A 19,017-nucleotide genomic window follows, 5' to 3' on the forward strand; every position below is an offset into this window, starting at 1 on the left:
AAAAATTAAAAACTTATGTGGAAAAAAAATCTCTGACTTGATTTGGAACAGAAAATTGAGACTTCATCAATTAGGAGGAAAAGACCCAGCAGAAATTATCATACCTTTAACTAAAGAGGACCTTGAAAAATTATGGATAGAAAGTGAACCTTGGCAAAGATATTGCAGTAATTTTTTGGAGAAATTAATAGCAAAAATCTCAAAAGTGATAGACTTGCCGTTATAAAGAGAGCTGATTGGATTTTGCCTTGAATTGTATGGGAAAAACCCATATCTGGAGTTTGTACATTTCATATAGATGCAAACAAAAAAAGAAAGGCAGGTTAAAAATCAGAAAATTTAAGGAAAGTGGTTCTAAGTTCTTATAATTCACTTCAAAAATCCGAATTGTATGCTATTCTGTTGGTATTAATGGATTTTTCAGAACCTCTCAACATAGTCACTGTCTCTCAGTATGATGAAAGCGTTGTATTACATATTGAGACTGCAGAATTTATCCCTGATGAGTCAGAATTGACTTCACTATTTATTCAGTTACAAGATACAATCAGGAAAAGGAGTCATCTTTTATATATAACTCACATCTGATCCCATACTGGTCTTCTAGGCCCTCTAGTACAAGGTAATGAAGAGATTGATAAATTATTGATAGGAAATGTGCTGGAGGCCTCAGAATTTCATAAAAAATATCATGTCAATAGTAAAGGTTTAAAAAAGGATTTTTCCATAACCTGGCAACAAGCCAAGGAAATTGTAAGGAAATGTCCTACTTGTTCTTTTTACAATTGGATGCCATTACCAGTAGGATGTAACCCAAAGGGTACTCAGAGGAATGAAATCTGGCAGATGGATGTGTTTCACGTTGCAGAATTTGGAAAATTGAAATATGTACACTATACCATTTATACTTATTCAGGATTTCAATGGGCAACTGCATTGAGTTCTGAAAAAGCTGATTCTGTCATTGCTCATTTGCTAGAAGTCATGGCCATCATGGGTATACCTGCACAAATTAAAACTGACAATGCTCCAGCATATGTCTCTGTTAAAATGAAACCAGCCTATGTCTCTGTTAAAATGAAACAGGTTTTTTTTTTGTTTTTTTTTTTTTTTTTTTGCTTATTACAATATAAAGCACATTACAGGTATACCACATAATCCTACAGGCTAAGCAGCTATAGAAAGATCAAACAGAACTCTAAAGTATATGCTAAATAAACAGAAAGGGGTAACAAAATCCCACAGAAATAGATTGCATAATGCTCTATTAACTTCGAATTTTCTCAATGCTTATGAGAAAGGAACAACAGCTGCAGAGAGACATTGGATAATAGAGAAAACTACAGAATTAAATCAGCCTATATACTTCAAGGATATGCTAACTTCAGAATGGAAACCAGGATATGTGTTACATTGGGGGTGAGGTTTTGCTTTTGTTTCTATAGGAGAAGATAAGCTGTGGATACCATCAAAATTAATAAAGGTTCGATTTGAACAAGAGAGACCACTTAATTAGAAGAGGTGATAGTTCATCAACCAGCATGACCATCCAATTTAAACTAACTTATACCATTACCACATGCCTTTTCATTTTTTAAGATAATAACTTGCCGAAAGGGAACCTCCCCAAAATTAGTCTTGGGGAGAGGTTTTTGTTTTTGTCTTTTAGTAGAATGAAGGCCAAGGAATCTGAAAGTCAATGGACAAATGAGACAACTGAAGAAAAAGGACAAATAATATGTCCTAGTTAAAAGAGTAAAATGGCCTATTGATACATAATTTCAAAAGTCTTCTTTTGTAATATTTGTTTCTGCTCTTCTCTAAAGAAATTTAACACTATTGGTCTTCTTGTAGTCCCAGTTCAATTAAAATTGAAAGCTGACTTTGGAGTTGGAGAATGGCACTCTTCTTTAAACTCAAGCATGTTGTTAAAAGGAAAATGCAATCTCTCTGTATCATGCCAGAAGAAAGAGCCATCTTCTGATATGGGACAGGAGGAAAAGGGATTATTCTATTACTACTGATCTTAATTCTTTGATTCTATTCTGATTCTTTAAACTTTTCTTAAAGTATAAATTTTATATCAAAATTTACAAGATATGTATGTGTGTGTGTGTGTGTGTGTGTATGTGTGTGTGTATACATACATAGATTTTAAACTTTGTTAGGATAATAATGGTCATATAGAATCCTAACTAATTCTTACCAATAAAAATGGTTTCAATTAGCTGCCTATTCATGTCTTTGTGTTTGAGTCTCTTATCAGTTTTCTGCAGGATAGCATGGCTAGGCCTAACATCAACTGAAATATCCAGGAAAAAATGGGGCCCCACAACAACAACAATTCCTGATGGATAATAATATCACTAAGCTGACAAACATCATCTACAGATCGGCTTCGGACTACAAAGTTCTCAGAGCAATTCTGAGATGGCTAGCTGAGATGATCCAGTTTCAAATACTACTTGAATAAGGACTTGAGGTAAGCCCTGAACTTTGGCATTATGCTCAAACTGGACAACAAAGGATATGGCTACCATTTTTAGAATTTGACAATTAACCCAAAATTTTTCTTTTGAGAATAAAGATACCTTCGCCCATACCCAGTAGGAAGCAATTTTAAGAATACGATGCCCACATTCCAAAAGAGGTGTTGTTGGGCAGGTAGTTTTTTGGTCTTTTAATGGGTTTGGGTCTGGGATAATTTTCATTGTTTAGGAGCATTGGTTACAAGTTGTTGTTAAGGGTTAGGAAAAGGGCTAAACAAAAGAGATTAGATTTAAGGTTCTTTTTTTTAAAAAAAAAAATGAGAAAAAGACAATTACTAGTTTTAAATACATTGGATTGGATTTTTTAATATTGTATACAAATTATATATATTGAGATTGATATTGTTAGAAAATGCCATACATGTATTTCTAATCTTGATCAAGATACTGTACCTATACAGTTCATTTAACAATGTAATGCAATTTGCTAATCCTTGAGTGTTATTATTACCAACTATTAGGATAAAAAGAAATGAAAGTTAGTAGTTAGATATTACAATAGAACTTGTAGTCATATTAGGTATTTTTTCAAGATTGATCAGATATATTTTAGATAGACAGGTCATCTTCAAACCCTTCAGAGATCTGTAGTATATGGCATTTAAAATGTTTTAATAACTTAGAAAATTTTCTTTTTATTATGTCTATGAGACATGCCGGCTGCTGGCAGTACCAATCTACTTCAGAGTAAATATGGGCATTGAAGAAACTGCATATTTTGTTAACTTTCATTGTGGCAAAAGTTAGCCACTGAACAATAAAGTGTCCTCGAACCAACTGCTGACAAACAGGAGAGACAGTATATGAAACAAAGACTACCGATTTTTGCCAAAACAAGTGTGGTTGTGGCTTTAACAAAAGGCATCTTCTGAGGCAAGGACAATATGGCACCATCCCTGAAGTGGTCTTTGCAATACTGAAAAGGTACAGTGCCCTTTTCTTCGAAGGCAGCTGAACAGGCAGTGGGCTGATGGCTTCTGATGTGCAATGGAACAGCAACTGAACCGTTATTCTTGAATAGTAACCAAGCTCACACCTCTCAATAATAGATTGGCATTTAATAGAGGGATGTGGAGATGAATGGGATGCCAAGATAACACCCCCCCCCCCGGCCAGCCAAGGAGAATGGACAGCTGAATTAAAAAAAACATCAACAATTTCCAGAATTTAAAATCCTGAGTCATGACATGACAATAATAGAATTCAGGTGTTTCTGGTACATGGACTGCTCTCACCAAATGTGAGGTCGAACTGTTGATCTTGTGTACATCCTAGTAGACAGATGAGTCTGTCAGATACACTAAGCCTATAGGCTGAAGATGATGCCCCAAGACTGCGGAGAAACCTCAGGTGACTCTCCAGGAAGCTGGCTGTTTCGGTCAACTCACATTTTATTTGGAAGCTGCCTGCATGCACTTCCTGTTTTCACTTTTTATTAGGTAATATTTTCTCCTTGGGTCTTTGAGGGAGTTGAAGATCAGTTAGTTATAGTTATAGTTTTCCTTGTTAAGGATTTCAGAAAAGAAACTCACTAAAGAGGTGTAAGTGTATAAATTTGAAAGATGTTTTAAGATAGTTATGTTAGTAATATAAGTTAGGGTAGAAAGTGAATCAGGTACATTTTGTACTTACCAAAATAGGACAGATAATGGAATTATTTTCTCTGAATTTGTCAAATACAAAAGGACTAGACATTGTTTAGGTATTTATTGCTTGTATACATGGTATATAGTTAGTGTACTTTTTTAATATAGTTTTCTTATATTAGTTATAACTTTTTTCTTTTTCTTAAAATAGAAAAAGTGATAATATGGTGATATTTTATTTGTACTGAAATGTGATTTTATTTGCATGTTAATAAATAAAGTTGCCTGGGGGTCTGAGCTAATAGCAAGCCATAGCAGAAGCAGGGTGGCGGTGGCTCACACCTTTAATCCCAGCACTTGTTAGGCAGAACTTGGCAGATCTCTGTGTGTTCAAGGATACAGCTAGCATGGAGACACATGCCTTTAATCTCAATACCAACCATAGAAGACTTGGAGATCTGTATGGACAGGCAGTGATGAGGAGGTCATGTGGTTGGGTTGGGTTTACAACCAATGAGAAGGCAGAATAGAAAGTCAATAAAAGGATAGACACCCAGGAAGTAGGCCTCTTGCTGAGGCAAAGGACAGCAGCAACAGTAAGGGTAAGAAAGGGTTTTTAGCTCTTAGCTACTGCTCTGACCTCTTGAGCTCTCAACTCTGCATTTGGCTCTGTGTTTCTATTTTAATAAGATGGTTACATCTACACCCTCCAGTTCTTCTGGCTTGTGTGAGCTTTACTTGTGCTGATGGAGACTGTTCTTCTTACTGGTGTGGGATGTGCCTGTGCTGATGGAGACTGTTCTACTTACTGGTGTGGGTTGTGCCTGTGCTGATGGAGACTGTTCTTCTTACTGGTGTGGGTTGTGCTTATGCCTATAGGGGCTGCTGTTTTTTAAACTGGAGTGGATGGTACTTGTATGGGGGCTACTGATGTTGCAGTGGATGGTTGGATAAGGGTAAGATGATGGGGATAGTGAGTTTGGGTGGCAGAGTGAGTCATGGAAACAGAAGCAACATGGTCAAATTCTTTTCATAAGGGTATGGTTATCCTGATACTCAAACCACACAAAGATGCAACAATGAAAGAGAATTATAAACCAATCTCCCTCATGAAGTCTGATGCAAAAACACTCAATAAAATTTTGGAAAACTGAATCCAAGAACACATAAAAAAAACCATTCACCAGTAAGCTTCATTCCAGTGATGCAGGGATGGTTCAAGACAAAAAAAAAATGTGTCAATGTAATCCATCAAATAAACAGCTGAAAGAAAAAACTCCATATGATCATCTCATTAGATGTTGAAAGCCTTGACAACATCCAACACCCCTTCAAGATAAAGGCCTTGGAAAGATCAAGGATACAAGGAACATACCTAAACATAATAAAAACATTATACAGCATTTTGACAGCAATGTCAAATTAAATGGAAAGAAACTCAAACCAATTTCACTAAAATCAGGAATAAGACAAGGCTGTCCACTCTCTCCATATCTATTCAATATAGTACTTGAAGTTCTAGCTAGAACAATAAGACAACAAAAGGAGATCAAAGGGATAGAAAATGGAAAGGAAGAAGTCAAACTTTCACTATTTGCAGATGATATTGTAGTATACATAAGTGACCCCAAAAATTCTACCAGGAAACTCTTATAACTGATAAACACCTTCAGTAATGTGGCAGGATACAAGAATAACTAAAAAAAAAATCAGTAGCTCTCCTTTATATGAATGACAAAAGAGCTGAGAAAGAAATCAGAGAATTGATACCCTCTACATTACCACAAAAAATATAACATAACTTGGGGGTAATTCTAGCCAAACAAGTGAAAGTCCTGTATGACAAGAATTTTAAGTCTTTAAAGAAAGAAATTGAAGAAGATATCAGAAAACAGAAAGATCTCCCATGCTCATGGATAGGTAGGATTAATAGTAAAAATGGCAATCTTACCAAACACAATCTACAGATTCAATACAATCCCCATAAAATCCCAATACAGTTCTTCACAGATCTTGAAATAACAATACTCAACTTCATATTGAAAACCAAGAAACCAGGATATCTAAAAGAATCCTGTACAATAACAGAACTTCTGGAGGCATCACCATCCCTTTAAGCTGTACTATAGAGCTATAGTAATAAAAACAGCCACAGTTATGTCCTCATTCTTATTCACATGTGTTTAAAACTTAATAATTTTAAAACTTATTCCCTATGGTGCACCTAAGGTATCTATTTGCTTAATACTGGATGGAAATACACATAAGAATAAGTTTCAAGCCAGACAAAAATCTCAGCAGGGACAGGAGATGTGGGCAAAAGTGCCCCCCCCCCAACAGAACATCTAATATCACTTGGTATTGGCTGGGAGAGGGAAATTTGTCTTTCTTTAAAGATGTTACCCAAGTAGATCAGCCACACTCCAGTCAGTGCCCATACACCCAAGAATACATGGGCAGCACACATCAGATATGATGATTTAGAGGAAAGAACACATAAATATGGGTGGTTAAGAAAAGAGAGGTGGATCTGAGAGGGCTTGGAGGAGTGAGTAAGTATGCTCAAATTATAAACTAATGAAAATAAAATAAGGCTTTCTGTGTTTTTCCCCCCAACAAATATCTATACTTCTTAAACTTGATGGCTATCAGTTTAGGAAGAAGCCACAGATTCCCCGAATCAATGTCATATTCCATACATAGGTTAGAAACTCAAATGTCCACTTTCTGTGTCCTAATGCAAGACCATACCCACAGACTGAATATTACACATTTGAAAATCTGTGCAGATAAAAATATTTTGCACCCCAAAGTTCATAGCAGTGGTTCTTTGGTATGTGCCTTATGTACTGTTGGCTTGTGTAATGTTGGGTTATGGGTGTGCACATCTCACCTGATATCAACCATAGAGCCCTTGTTCCAACTCTCATCTGCTCTTCCCATGGACATCTAAATGTCATAGTTTGTGCTTTTTTTGGATGGTTTTGTTGCTTACAATGGCCCTAGCAACACATCTATGATACTCTCTGTTGCTGCTGATGGTAAGAAACTGAGCATGTCTTCTGTGTGGTCAGAAAAAATGTCATTGAGAAAAGTGGTGTCAGCAGTGGACTCAGCATTAATGGGTAAACAATTTGATGCAGCTGCAAAAAGAAAATAGAACCCATTGACGTGGGGCTGAGCATTCTCTGGAACCTGTTACAATGACAACAGCTGAATGTTAAGAAGTTTTGGAAACCAAGTTGACTATAGCACTATGTGGGGCATTTACCCACCAACCACACAGCTCCTCAGAGTTTTCTTGAGTGTGAGCAGCAGGAAATATTAAATAGAAGAATTTAGACTGTGGAGATGAACAGGTAGAAAATAAAGGATAGCCTTGAGAGAGCCTGGAACCTATTCCAACAGGCCCTGACTGTCTCTGCCAAGGGGTGGAGCAAAAGGCCTCCCCCAGCACAGCCAAGTGCAGACCATCTCAGACACCTGCACTCAGGCCTGTGGTCCTAATCATCCTCTATGCGGACCTGCTGGGTAAAGCCATGGGGGACCTGAAAATAGGCCCCCACAGCACTGGATTCCTGAGATCAGGGCATACACAGGCAGCTCAGTGAAAGCAAGGGAAACATTGCCATGTTACTCATGTCAGGTGAGGATCAGCCCAGATGGCTGCAGGTGAAACAGGATGAGTTCAGTGAACCTGCAGGTTAGGCACATTTGGAACACTAAGAAGCTGAGGGTTGATTCTTAGTATCTTCCAAGTATTCTAAAAGAGTTGAATATACAAGCTTCTACTAGGAGTCTGGCTAACAAACCTCTAGCAAAGGCATGGGTATAGAGAATTCCAACAGAGGAAGCTCAAATGGCTGAGAAACACTTAAAGAAATGTTCAACAACCTTAGCCCTCAGGGAAAAGCAAATCAAAACTACTTTTGAGATTCCATCTTAAATCTAAAAGAATGGCTAACATCAATAACATAAGTGACAGCTCATGCTGGTGAGAATGTGTTGCAAAGGAAGCATGCCTCCATTGTTGGTGGGAGTATAACCTTCTATAGCCATTTTGGGAATCAGTATGGCTATGGCGAGTTCTCAGCAAGATGGGGATTGATGTACCTCAAGACCCAGCTATACCACTCTTGGGCATCCCAAAGGATGCTTCATCCTACTACAGAGACACTTGTTCAATCATGTTCATTGCCTCTCTATTCATAATAGCCAGAAACTGGAAACAAACTAGATGTCTCCCAACAGAAGAATGGATAAAGAACACGTGGTACATTTGCACAATGGACGATTACTCAGCTCTTAAAAAATGACAGCATAAGATTTACAGTTAAATGGATGTAAATAGAAAAAAAGATTCTGAGTGCGGTAACCCAGATCCACAAAGATAAATATGGTATGTATACACTTATATATGGAAGTTATCCATTAAATAAGTGATAACAAATACATGATCTTTAGACCAGAGAGGTTAGGTTTTGAGGAAGGGACCAGGGGAGACACATGAATCTCCCTGAGAGGAGTCAATGGAATAGATTTTAAGGATGTGCTGGGGGCCATGTGGGGGGACAGAAAAGGAAAGATCAGGTGGTGGATGAAGAGGAGATACCATTGATGGAGGGAATGCAGGGAGAGACATCTGGAATGGAGGAGCATTTGAGAGACGGTGTCAAAATCCAAGGCAGTGGAAATTTTTTAAAATATGTGAAAGTGATCCTAAAGAAATCTCCTAACAATGGGGAAAAGTCCCAATTGGCTATCTCTTGAAGATTCCATTACAGGGACTGGGTTGCATTCAATTCATTTGTTGGCCAAAGGGGATCCATGTAAATCCCCCAAACAACCCAGGCTGTTAGGAAGACAGTGGATTGCTCTCTGCAAACTGATATCTGGGCCCCATTTCTGAGGACAACACTCACACAACTCATTGAACATGAAGTCACACTGCTGCCTACATGAAACCTTCACCCCTATGTCCTAGTGTCTTTAGAGATGGAAGGTACTCTGTTGGCTACCAAAAGAGAAATGTAAACACCAAGTCAGCCACAAAACCTTTGACCTACAATATGCCTTGCCTGCAAGATATGCTAGGGCAATGGTGGTATGGAACTTGTGAGAGTAGTCAACTAATGTCTGAATTGCCTTAAGGACCACTCCATAAAATGGAACCCATACACAATACTGCCTGGGTGACAAAAAACCAGAGACTAGATAGCTCAGAGACCCTGGCCTATTTTTTAAAGTGTCAATATAATAATGGTATTCTGCTATACTTAAAGATCAGTGCATTATTCAGCCATCATCAGAGAAGCTTCCTCCTGAAGCAGATGAGAAGAGAGGCAGTGATATAGAGACCTACAGCCAGACATTACACACAGAGAGAAAGTCCTTGGAACACGCAGCTTTAAATAAGATATCTCCATTAAATCCCTCCTCTCAGAGTTCAGGGAACCCCATGGAAGAGGAGGCAGAAAGAAAGAACATAAGATCCAGAGGATCTAGAGGACACCAGGATAACAGAGCCCTCTGAGATAATTGAGGAAAGCCCATAAGAACTCACATACTAAATCAGCAAGTACAATGGCCTATATGGGTTTGAAATGGCTCCTCTGCAAACATATATCCTTCACATTAGTATTATTGGGGACTCTTGAGTGTGTGAATGAATAGGTCTCTGATTCATGTGAAAGCTGTTGGTCTCTTTCACTAACAGAATTTTCCCAGGAGCCTGCCCTGAGAAGATTCTTCCCAGAGTCCTGGGGAAGACACTACATCTGGCATGGGGTTATCTGAGGGGCAAGAATCTATATACACCACGCTCTTTCATCTGTTTACTTTATTTCTCTAAGTCAAAATTCTATCTATACAGCTTCAATTCCATCTTCACATTCTGCTCTTTTCTTTACTGACTGGGCCTGCCTGTCATAGTCCTAACCAAGCTCCTGTGCTTTCAACCTCATCTTTGTCCTCTGTTCCTTCATCTTCCATCTTTCCTTCTTTGCTTCTTACCCCTGGCTCTGAGAAACTCTGCCCTGTTCTGTTCTTTCTGGCTATACAGTTCTGTGTACCACCTACAGAAACAGTCTTGTTCTTTCCCTCCCAACCATGTGACTCTGCTCTGGCCAGGAATTCTGACCCATCTCTTCACTCAACCTGGATATGCAAAAACCTCCTTTGTTCTGAGTCAATTGCTCTGGAATGCCATTTTTCCTTTCTGGGGAATGGAAGCCTTAGCGTCATTTGCACAAGAAATAAAGCTATGCACCTACAGCCTGCCTGTCTCCTAGGCTCTGCAGGGGTGTTACCTAGTGGATCAGCAGCAGGTCTAAGCAGCTAAACTGTTTGCCATAATGCCTAGTAGTATATGGGCACACAAGAATTTCATAGCAGAAGACAGCTGATAGATTAAAAACTGAATAACACCATATATCCCTTGATAAATGGCTTCCTCTAGAAAAATGTCTTGACTTTTCTAGATATAGCTTTAATATACAGTTGAATCTCTGTAATATATTCTCAAAGTCTGCTGCATTTTACATCTGCTGGGTTGCCTCATCCAGCCTTGATGTCATGGTTTTTATTTTGTTTTATTATATTTTACTTTTGTCATGTATGATTTTCATCTCTTAGAAGCTTTTTCTTTCCTAATGAGAGACAGAAAGGGAATGGATCTGGATGGGATGGTAGAGGAGGAGGAACTTGGAGGAGTAAAGGGAGGGGAAACTGTTATTTTGGCATGCTTACCCCATGAGGAACATGTTCTGAATACAACAAATCCACAGAAGAGCTGTTTATTTATATAGGAAAGGAAGAGACAGACGTGACAGGGCCACATGGTCAAGAGAAAAGGAAGAGAGGAGAAGAAGAGGAGAGAAGAGAAGAGGAGAGAAGAGAAGAGAAGAGAGAAGAGAAGAGAGGAGAGGAGAGGAGAGAAGAGAAGAGAGGAGAGGAGAGGAGAGAAGAGGAGAGGAGAGGAGAGGAGAGGAGAGGAGAGAAGAGGAGAGGAGAGGAGAGGAGAGGAGAGGAGAAGAGAGGAGAGGAGAGGAGAGGAGAGGAGAGAAGAGAGAAGAGAAGAGGTTAGAAGAGCAGAGAAGAGAAGAGAGGAGGAGAGGAGAGGAGAGGAGAGGAGAGAAGAGAGGAGGAGAGGAGAGAAGAGAAGAGGAGAGGAGAGACCGGTGCAAGAATGGGGCTGGCTTTTTAAAGAGTGGGCCATGCATGCTTACAGGAACGCATGTGGCTACTCCATGCATGCACATAGATTACATGGCCTCGCGAGTCACAGGAGATGTTTTGACCCAGAAATGGCTATTTTGAAGCAGAAATAACTAGACGGTCCGTTGGGCAAGCCCAACCGTGTGGGCATGTTGTGACTTCCTATCATTCCTGATTTGTTTTTCTATAAAAAAAAGAAAAAAATGTGGATGAGTGGGTATGGGGTGCCGTTTCTCTCAAAGAGTGCTTCAGGCTGAATGGTGGGCATCAATTGGTTCTTGGGGGGAAGTGGGGAAGCTGGCTCCTGAAGTCCTGCAGCTGTGTTGATCCTTCATGGTGCAGCTGGGACCTTCTGTCTGATAAGACACTGGTGACATAAAAAGCTTAGAGAAAAGACTCATTATTATTTTATTTTGGAGTTGACACTTATCTGCGGTAGATCTGGCCTGTCTGGATGGAGACATGTTAAAAAGGTGGCTGTGATGTTTTAGTACTCTGCTTAATTTTTATCTGAGACAAGCCTTATTTAAGGTAGTTTATTTAAGGCACCTGTTTGTTTTGTTAGTTTAGCATTTAGGAAACACAGGTGGTCAGTTGCTGAGTATTGAATAGTGATAGACTGTTATATCTTTAGTGCCTAGATATTCTGATGGTCCCTTTTGCCTCCGGGCCTGTATTGCCCTAGTTGGGAAAGGAAGGGGTGATACCTTATTCCTCTGGAATTGGTGACAAGGCAGTGAATCCTGGTGTCCTCTGGAGCTTGAGAGTGCATGAGAACTTATTTTTTGAAGTAGGGACAAGGCAAAGATCATGGCCCTGTCTGTATGCACATGAGAAATGTAGGCGGTAACTTTGAACTGAGACAATGAGCTCTTATCTTAGTTGGAAATCTTTCTCATTAAGTAACTCTGAAAGTACAATTAAATCTGGTGAGGTAAGTAAGACTGTCCTCTGTACCTGACAATAGAAAGGAGGAGTGATGTCCTAAAACTCCCAGGACTGAGTCAATGGCTCTGGTGTCCAGAAGGAAAGAAACTGATCACTTCCCTGCTGAGTTCTGGGTTCCCTGCTTTGTCTGTAGCCAGGCTTAGGTCTGCTGGAGGTCTTAGCTTGATGTACCCATGTGTCTTGGTGCCTGGGGGCATTCAGCTGACTGGTTGTCTTTCTAGGTGGCACCTTTAACAAAGCTGTTGATGGCCTGTCAGGGCATTTGCTAGCCTGTGGCCTTTTTCACGGAAAACAGGGACCCAACAGCTTTCGGGAGTCAGCGAGTGCCAGCACTTGGCAATTTTGTTTTCAGGCTTTTATCTCTTCCCTGGCACACCTTAAATGCCATAGATGACTGTTTTGCCCATGGGGTCAGGAGCCTTGCTCTCCAGATACTTAACTTTTAGCTGAGAACAAGAGACGGATTTTACTCTGTGTCCTGAAATTTTTCCTGATGACTGGTGGGTTAAGGACAGCTTTTGGAAGATCTGCCAGTAGGCAGACTGTAAACTGATCCTTTTGGAAGACTTACCTGAGGCTATAAGCTGATTCTTTTTGGCTTAGGAGCCATCCTGATTATTGTAAACTTAATTGTTTAGATCTCAGCTGTTTTAGACCCATCTGTGCTTCTCAAGGCAGTTTGAGAATGAGTGGGTGGAGTTAAGGTGAGTTAGGGCGAGTTTTAGAAACCGCCCAAGCCTGTGCATTTGAGCCCACCCACTGCCGGCATGGAAGTCAGGCAGAAAAGGTTACATGTAGCCGACGCAGAAGTGGGAAAGGAAAGAAAGGGTTTAGAGCTTTAGCAGAAAGCTTGGAGATGAAGCAACTCTTATTTTCCCATTTGCTGGCTGAAGTATCTGCCACACTGTTAAGCGGTCAGGTTTACCGGTACCTGCCCCAATCGGCAATGTAAGTGGGTGGTATCTGCCCTTTGTCCCATGGCTGTAACTGAGTGGAAAATAAAAAATGAAATCAACCAACCAAACAAACCAGGATCAGACTTCAACTCAGGCATTCCGAGAATGAAGTAATATCTAAGATGAGCTCAAGTCCCCCCCTCTTCGTCAAGGGATGGGAAGAGCTGGGACTGTGCTGCCGTTGGTCCACCCAGTAGACCCCAGACGCCATTTTTCCTCCTCAATGTTGGGAGCAAAAATGTGCCTGCCATTGCCAGCACAGCCTAAGGACAACCCCCGGGGTGTCCATCACAAAAATATAGCTCAGATTTCAGTCATTAGAACAGCAGACACACTGTGTAAAATCATGGCAGTATCAGTAGTGGACAGCTGTGCTTCTCATGGCTGGCCACCACCCATGGTGGCCAGCTGGAGGTGTGTGCTGGTTGGTGGAAGAATCACAAGCTATGGTTACCTTTCTAGAGATTTATTGAGAGAAAAAGAGAGATAGGGACAGAGAATCTTCCAGATTAGGCATAGCTAGGAGCACATGAGCAGGAGCGAAGGAATTCAGAAGACAGTTTAACAGTGAGAAAGAAAGCTAAGATAAAGAGCAACCCTTTCCATTTGCCTGTTCGCTGACCAAAATTAGATAACTCCCATAAAAAACTGGGATTTTTTTGTTATTTTCTAAAGCATATTTGGGGTATCTCTCAGTACAGAGATGGATAAGCTTAGGAATCTTTAAGTAAAGCTTCAAGAAGACAGCCTAAGGGAGAGGAAGGACTGATCGGGTTGGAAGCCTTATTTCCCAAGTCTGCATCAGAGAGGCAGGAAAATAAAAAAGCAAAAAACAAACGTGATCTGGAGCCAAGACCCTGGGCATCCCCGAGGCTAAGGACAGATCTCTGGCACAATCTGCTTCATCGCTTGTCAGCTGAGAAGGAGTGACCCCGCTGTGTGAAGCAAGGATTCCCCAGGAAACCTTAACATCCAACCGCTCTATAGGGCGTGAAAAAATGTGCCGGCTTCACACAGCCCCAGGATGCCCCTGACGGTGGTGGTCCTAATGTGAGAAATATCTCAAGCTGCAGACGTGGGAGATTGCTGGAAATTTAGGCCTGTGATAGGGGCCTACCATAGCCAGTGAAGACCGTGGCTAGGGGTTCCCCCAGTTTAAAGAATAACCAGTGAGGCACTGGATGCTCAACTGTCGTTCTCACAGATTCAGGAAACCGTTTACGCTAGCCGAAAAGGGGAAAACTCATCAATCAGAGGAGTGGTGTTGCATGCGGATTTGTGCAGCCAAGAAAATGGACAGTGGTCTGTTGTGTATGGAGCAGAGTCCCCGGTCTGTGCAGAGCAGAGTCCCTGTCCCTGTTTCCCAGGTTTCCAGGTGCAGGACGCCTGAAAGCACCCGTCCCATCATGACACCACTGCATGTGTGACCCACTCTTTAAAAAGCCGGTGCCATTCTTGCACCGGTCTCTCCTCTTCTCTCCTCTCCTCTCCTCTCCTCTCCTCTCCTCTCCTCTCCTCTCCTCTCCTCTCCTCTTCTCTTCTCTTCTCTTCTCTTCTCTTCTCTTCTCTCCTCTTCTTCTTCTTGTCCCATGTGGCCTGTCACGTCTGTCTCTTCCTATCCTATATTAATAAACAGCTCTTCTGTGGATTTGTCCTGTTTGGGAAGTGTTCCTCGTGGGGTAAGAATGCCAAAATAACTAATAGAAACTATAAACAGGAGATTTTGTATAAGAAAAGAATTTGTTTTCAACAAAAAATAAAATAAAATTTAGTCTGTAGCATGGTTATTACTGCTAAACCTTATGCAGCCCTACAATGAAAAAGATCAAGAGGGATGGAAAGGAACACAAAATTATACAGTTTATGGGCAACAGTGCACTGGATATCTAATTGTTCAGCCAACATATTTGCTGAAGGAGAGGCTGTAGTTGTTAAGGAGTTATACACCATGAAGGGGAGGCCTGATCTGCACTGGAACAATAGGAAGGTCAGAACCCACCCAGCGAAGTTTCCAGTCTGAGAAAAGAGAAAGCCTAAAGTGTAGCTTTCTCCAAAAAGTTATTGTTTCACCAAACAAAATCTGATTCTTTTGTGGTCAAAGGAGCAAGGGCCCATTCCATGCTTTCTGTTGAATCATATGACCTTTCCTCACCACAATTATGAACTCTTCCTCTGGATCCATACACTAAAACAAAGTTGCTTTGGATCATAGTTTTTCTATCATAGCAGCAGAAATGCAACTAACATATCATGCAAGACCCAACTTGGCCCTGTTATACAGTTGAGCTACCCCAGAGGACACTGAAGCCAATTCACCATGTTCCCTAGACTCTTACTGTGAGCTACCTGTCAGAGCTCTTACAGGAAGGCTCAGGTTTTCTGAAAACCATTTGAACATTTCAAGGGGTGAAAAATCATGCACCAAAGAAGTGAATTTTACACTCTTGCTTCTTCTCTGGGGTGGAACATGCACCCAAGGCCAATGTCTACTCAATCTGTGAGGTACTTGTGATATCCTGTGTTTCCTTTCTGCAACATTTCTTGATTAACTTCCTGATGACTTTGTCTCATTGTATAATAGCTTTCTGATAATTCTGTCCCATTTCCCCCTGAAAGTTGTTTACAAGATGCTGTACTTCTTAATAAACTTTGTTGGTATAAGCCATCATTTTATTCAAGACTTCCTGGTTCCAACTTCCCTGTCTTCTTTATTTTGTCATACCTGGTTCTGCCCCTCATGACCCTTTTGTAGGAGTATTCATTGTACTGATAGCTTTGGAGTATCAGCCTTATGGGTGTGGCCAGTTGACTGGTTTTGTGACTGCCTAAATCTGAGGAGGGAGTGCCCACACATACTCTCTTAGGATTCACCAAGTTCATAATGATGCCATTGAGACAATAAATACCACTCAAAGATTGGCTTTGGACTACAAACTGCTCAAGACAATTCCAAGGTGGCTGGCTGAGATGCTCCACCATCTTACACCTCTAGCCAGAACTTGGTGTAAGCTTTGCCCAGTACTCTGAGACTGGCTACAACTGTTAAAGCTAGTCATAATGAGATTTAACCATAGTTTTAGTTTTTTTTTTTTTTTAAAACAGGATCTCACAGAGATACCATCACTCTCTAGACATCAGGAAGCAATTCTAAGAAAAGAATACCTCCTCCTTCAATAGGTTTTGTTTCTCAGTGTTATGGATGATTGTCATCAGTTAGGGGTTGGACATAAGTTGTAATAGGGTTGGGGGTAGAACAATGAAGTTTAGACTCAGGAATTTCTTTTAGAAAAGGAAAAAAGAGTATAGATAGGATAATATAATAAAGTAGATTATTGTAACTACTTCAGCAACTATCAGCTCTAGATGATTTGCATTGGTATGGATTTTTTGTATATTGATACAAATGTAAAATTATTTTTCTATTTCTGTTTAAGTTAATTTGTATATATGATACAAATTCAAAACTATATTTGTCATAGTGTACATATGTTCCCACTTCTGTTTAAAATATCTTTGTATATTGATACAAATGTGAAATTATACTTGTCATACTGTATGTATGTTTTATTTCTGTTTTGTATATTTTGTACATTGATACATATTAAGGATACTGTTGTCATATTACACTATACATTTCTACCTCTGATTAATTTACATTTTGTATATTGTCACAAATTTGAGGTCATTGTCCTTATACTGTACATCTGTTTACAGGTTATTTATTTTTATTTTTTTATTTATTATATTTGTGTTTTAATTTTACACATCAGCCATGTGTTCCCCTGTCCTCCCCCCTCCCTCTCCCACCTCCCCTCCATTCCCATCTCCTCCAAAGCCAAGACTCCCCTGGGGATTCAATTCAATTCAACCTGGTGGATTCAGTACAGGCAGGTCCAATCCCCTCCTTCCAGGCTGAGCAAAGTGTCCCTGTGTAGGCCCAAGGTTCCAAACAGCCAGTTCATGCACTAAGGACAAGTCTGGGTCCCACTGCCTGGGTGCCTCCCAAACAGTTCAAGCTATGCAATTGTCTCACTTATCCAGAGGGCCTGATCTAGTTGGGGGCTCCACAGTTTTTGGTTCATAATTCATGTGTTTCCATTAGTTTGGCTATTTGTCCCTGTGCTTTTCCAATCTTGGTCTCAATAATTCACACTCTTACAGTTCTTCCTCTTTCTCAACAATTGGACTCCTGGAGCTCCACCTGGGGCCTGGCCAAGGGTCTGTGCATCCACTTCCATCAGTTATTGGATGAGAGTCCCAGCATGACCGTTAGGGTGTTTGGCCAACCGGATCACCAGACTAGGCCAGTTTCGGGCTTTCTTCGACCATTGCCAGTAGTCTACAGTGGATGTATTATTGTGGATTTCTGGGGACCTCTCTAGCACTTTGCTTCTTCCTATTCTCATGTGGTCTTCATTTATCATGGTCTGTTATTCCTTGTTCTCCCTTTCTGTTCTTGATCCAGCTGGGATCTCCTGCTCCCCTAAGTTTCTCTTTCCCTCGAAACTTGCCCTTCATTACTTCCACTGTCGTCCAGGTTGTTCATGTAGAACTCATCCATTTCTCTGTCATTGGGCGATCCCTGTGTCTTTCCTAGGGTCCCAATTTCTTTTTCTTTTCTTTCTTTCTTTCTTTCTTTCTTCTTTCTTTCTTTTCTTTCTTTCTCTTCTTTCTTTTTAAGAATTATTTGTTATGTATAGTGGTTCTGCCTGCCATGTATGCCTGCAGGCCAGAAGAGGGCATCAGATCTCATTATAGATCGTTGTGAGCCACCATGTGGTTGCTTGGAATTGAACTCAGGACCTGTGGAAGAACAGCCAGTGTTCTTAACCGCTGAGCCATCTCTCCAGCCCAGGGTCCCGATTTCTAGGTAGCCTCCTGGAGTTGTGTAGCAGTCTAGTCATCTTTGTTTTAATCTAGTATCCTACTATGAGTGAATACATACCATGTTTGTCTTTCTGAGTCTGGGTTACCTCAGTCAGGATGATTTTTCTAGATCCATCTTTTGCCTGCCAAACTCATGTAAGGAATTGCTCAACATCCTTAATTATCCGGGAATGCAAATCAAACAAACTTCGAGATACCACCTTACACTGTCAGAATGGCTAAGATCAAAGACCCAGAAGAAAGCTTATTGCTGGAGAGGATTGTGGAGCAAAGAAACTCTCCTTCACTGCAGTGGGAATGCAAGCTTGTATAGCACTTTGGAAATCAATGTGGTGCTGTCGCTTAGAAAATTTGGGGAATCCTTCTCCCCTCAAGACCCAGTCTTGTAGCACTCGTGTGGGATATACCCAAGGATAATATGCTTCAAAATGCCTACCACAGTATATGCGGCTTATATGCAAAGTCCTCAAGCATCCTGATTTCTTATCTTAGGAGGTGCAGCGAGCTTATATGCAGATTGTTGTAAATTAAACTCAGATCGGTGTGTATATCAAGCTTATATTAACCTCAGTATCAATAGCCTGTTCCATACTCTAGCTATGAGTGAAAATTCTTGATGTAATAAAAAAAAAATTACATGTGCCCATATACTACTAGGGCATTATTGGCAAACAGTTTAGCTGCTTAGACCTGCTGCTGATCCACTTAGGTAAACACCCCTGCAGAGCCTAGGAGACAGGCAGGCTGTAGGTGCCTAGCTTTTATTTCTTGTGGCAATGACGCTAAGGCTTTCACATTCCCCAGAAAGGAAAAAAGGCATATCCAGAGCAATTGAACCCTCCCCCCCCCCAGAACAAAGGGAGGGGTTTTTGCATA

At 40.6% G+C, this 19,017-nt stretch overlaps 1 gene segment (V, D, J or C); it reads right to left on the reverse strand.

Moving 5' to 3' along the window:
- LOC118595397 overlaps positions 1-19,017 on the reverse strand; it is a 154,524-nt gene that overhangs the window by 101,498 nt on the left and 34,009 nt on the right. The window contains 1 exon segment of the C gene segment in view: positions 893-907. Coding sequence covers positions 893-907 — 15 coding nt within the window.

The sequence above is a fragment of the Onychomys torridus genome, chromosome 14 (genome assembly GCF_903995425.1).
Source record: "Onychomys torridus chromosome 14, mOncTor1.1, whole genome shotgun sequence".
NCBI lineage: Eukaryota > Metazoa > Chordata > Mammalia > Rodentia > Cricetidae > Onychomys > Onychomys torridus.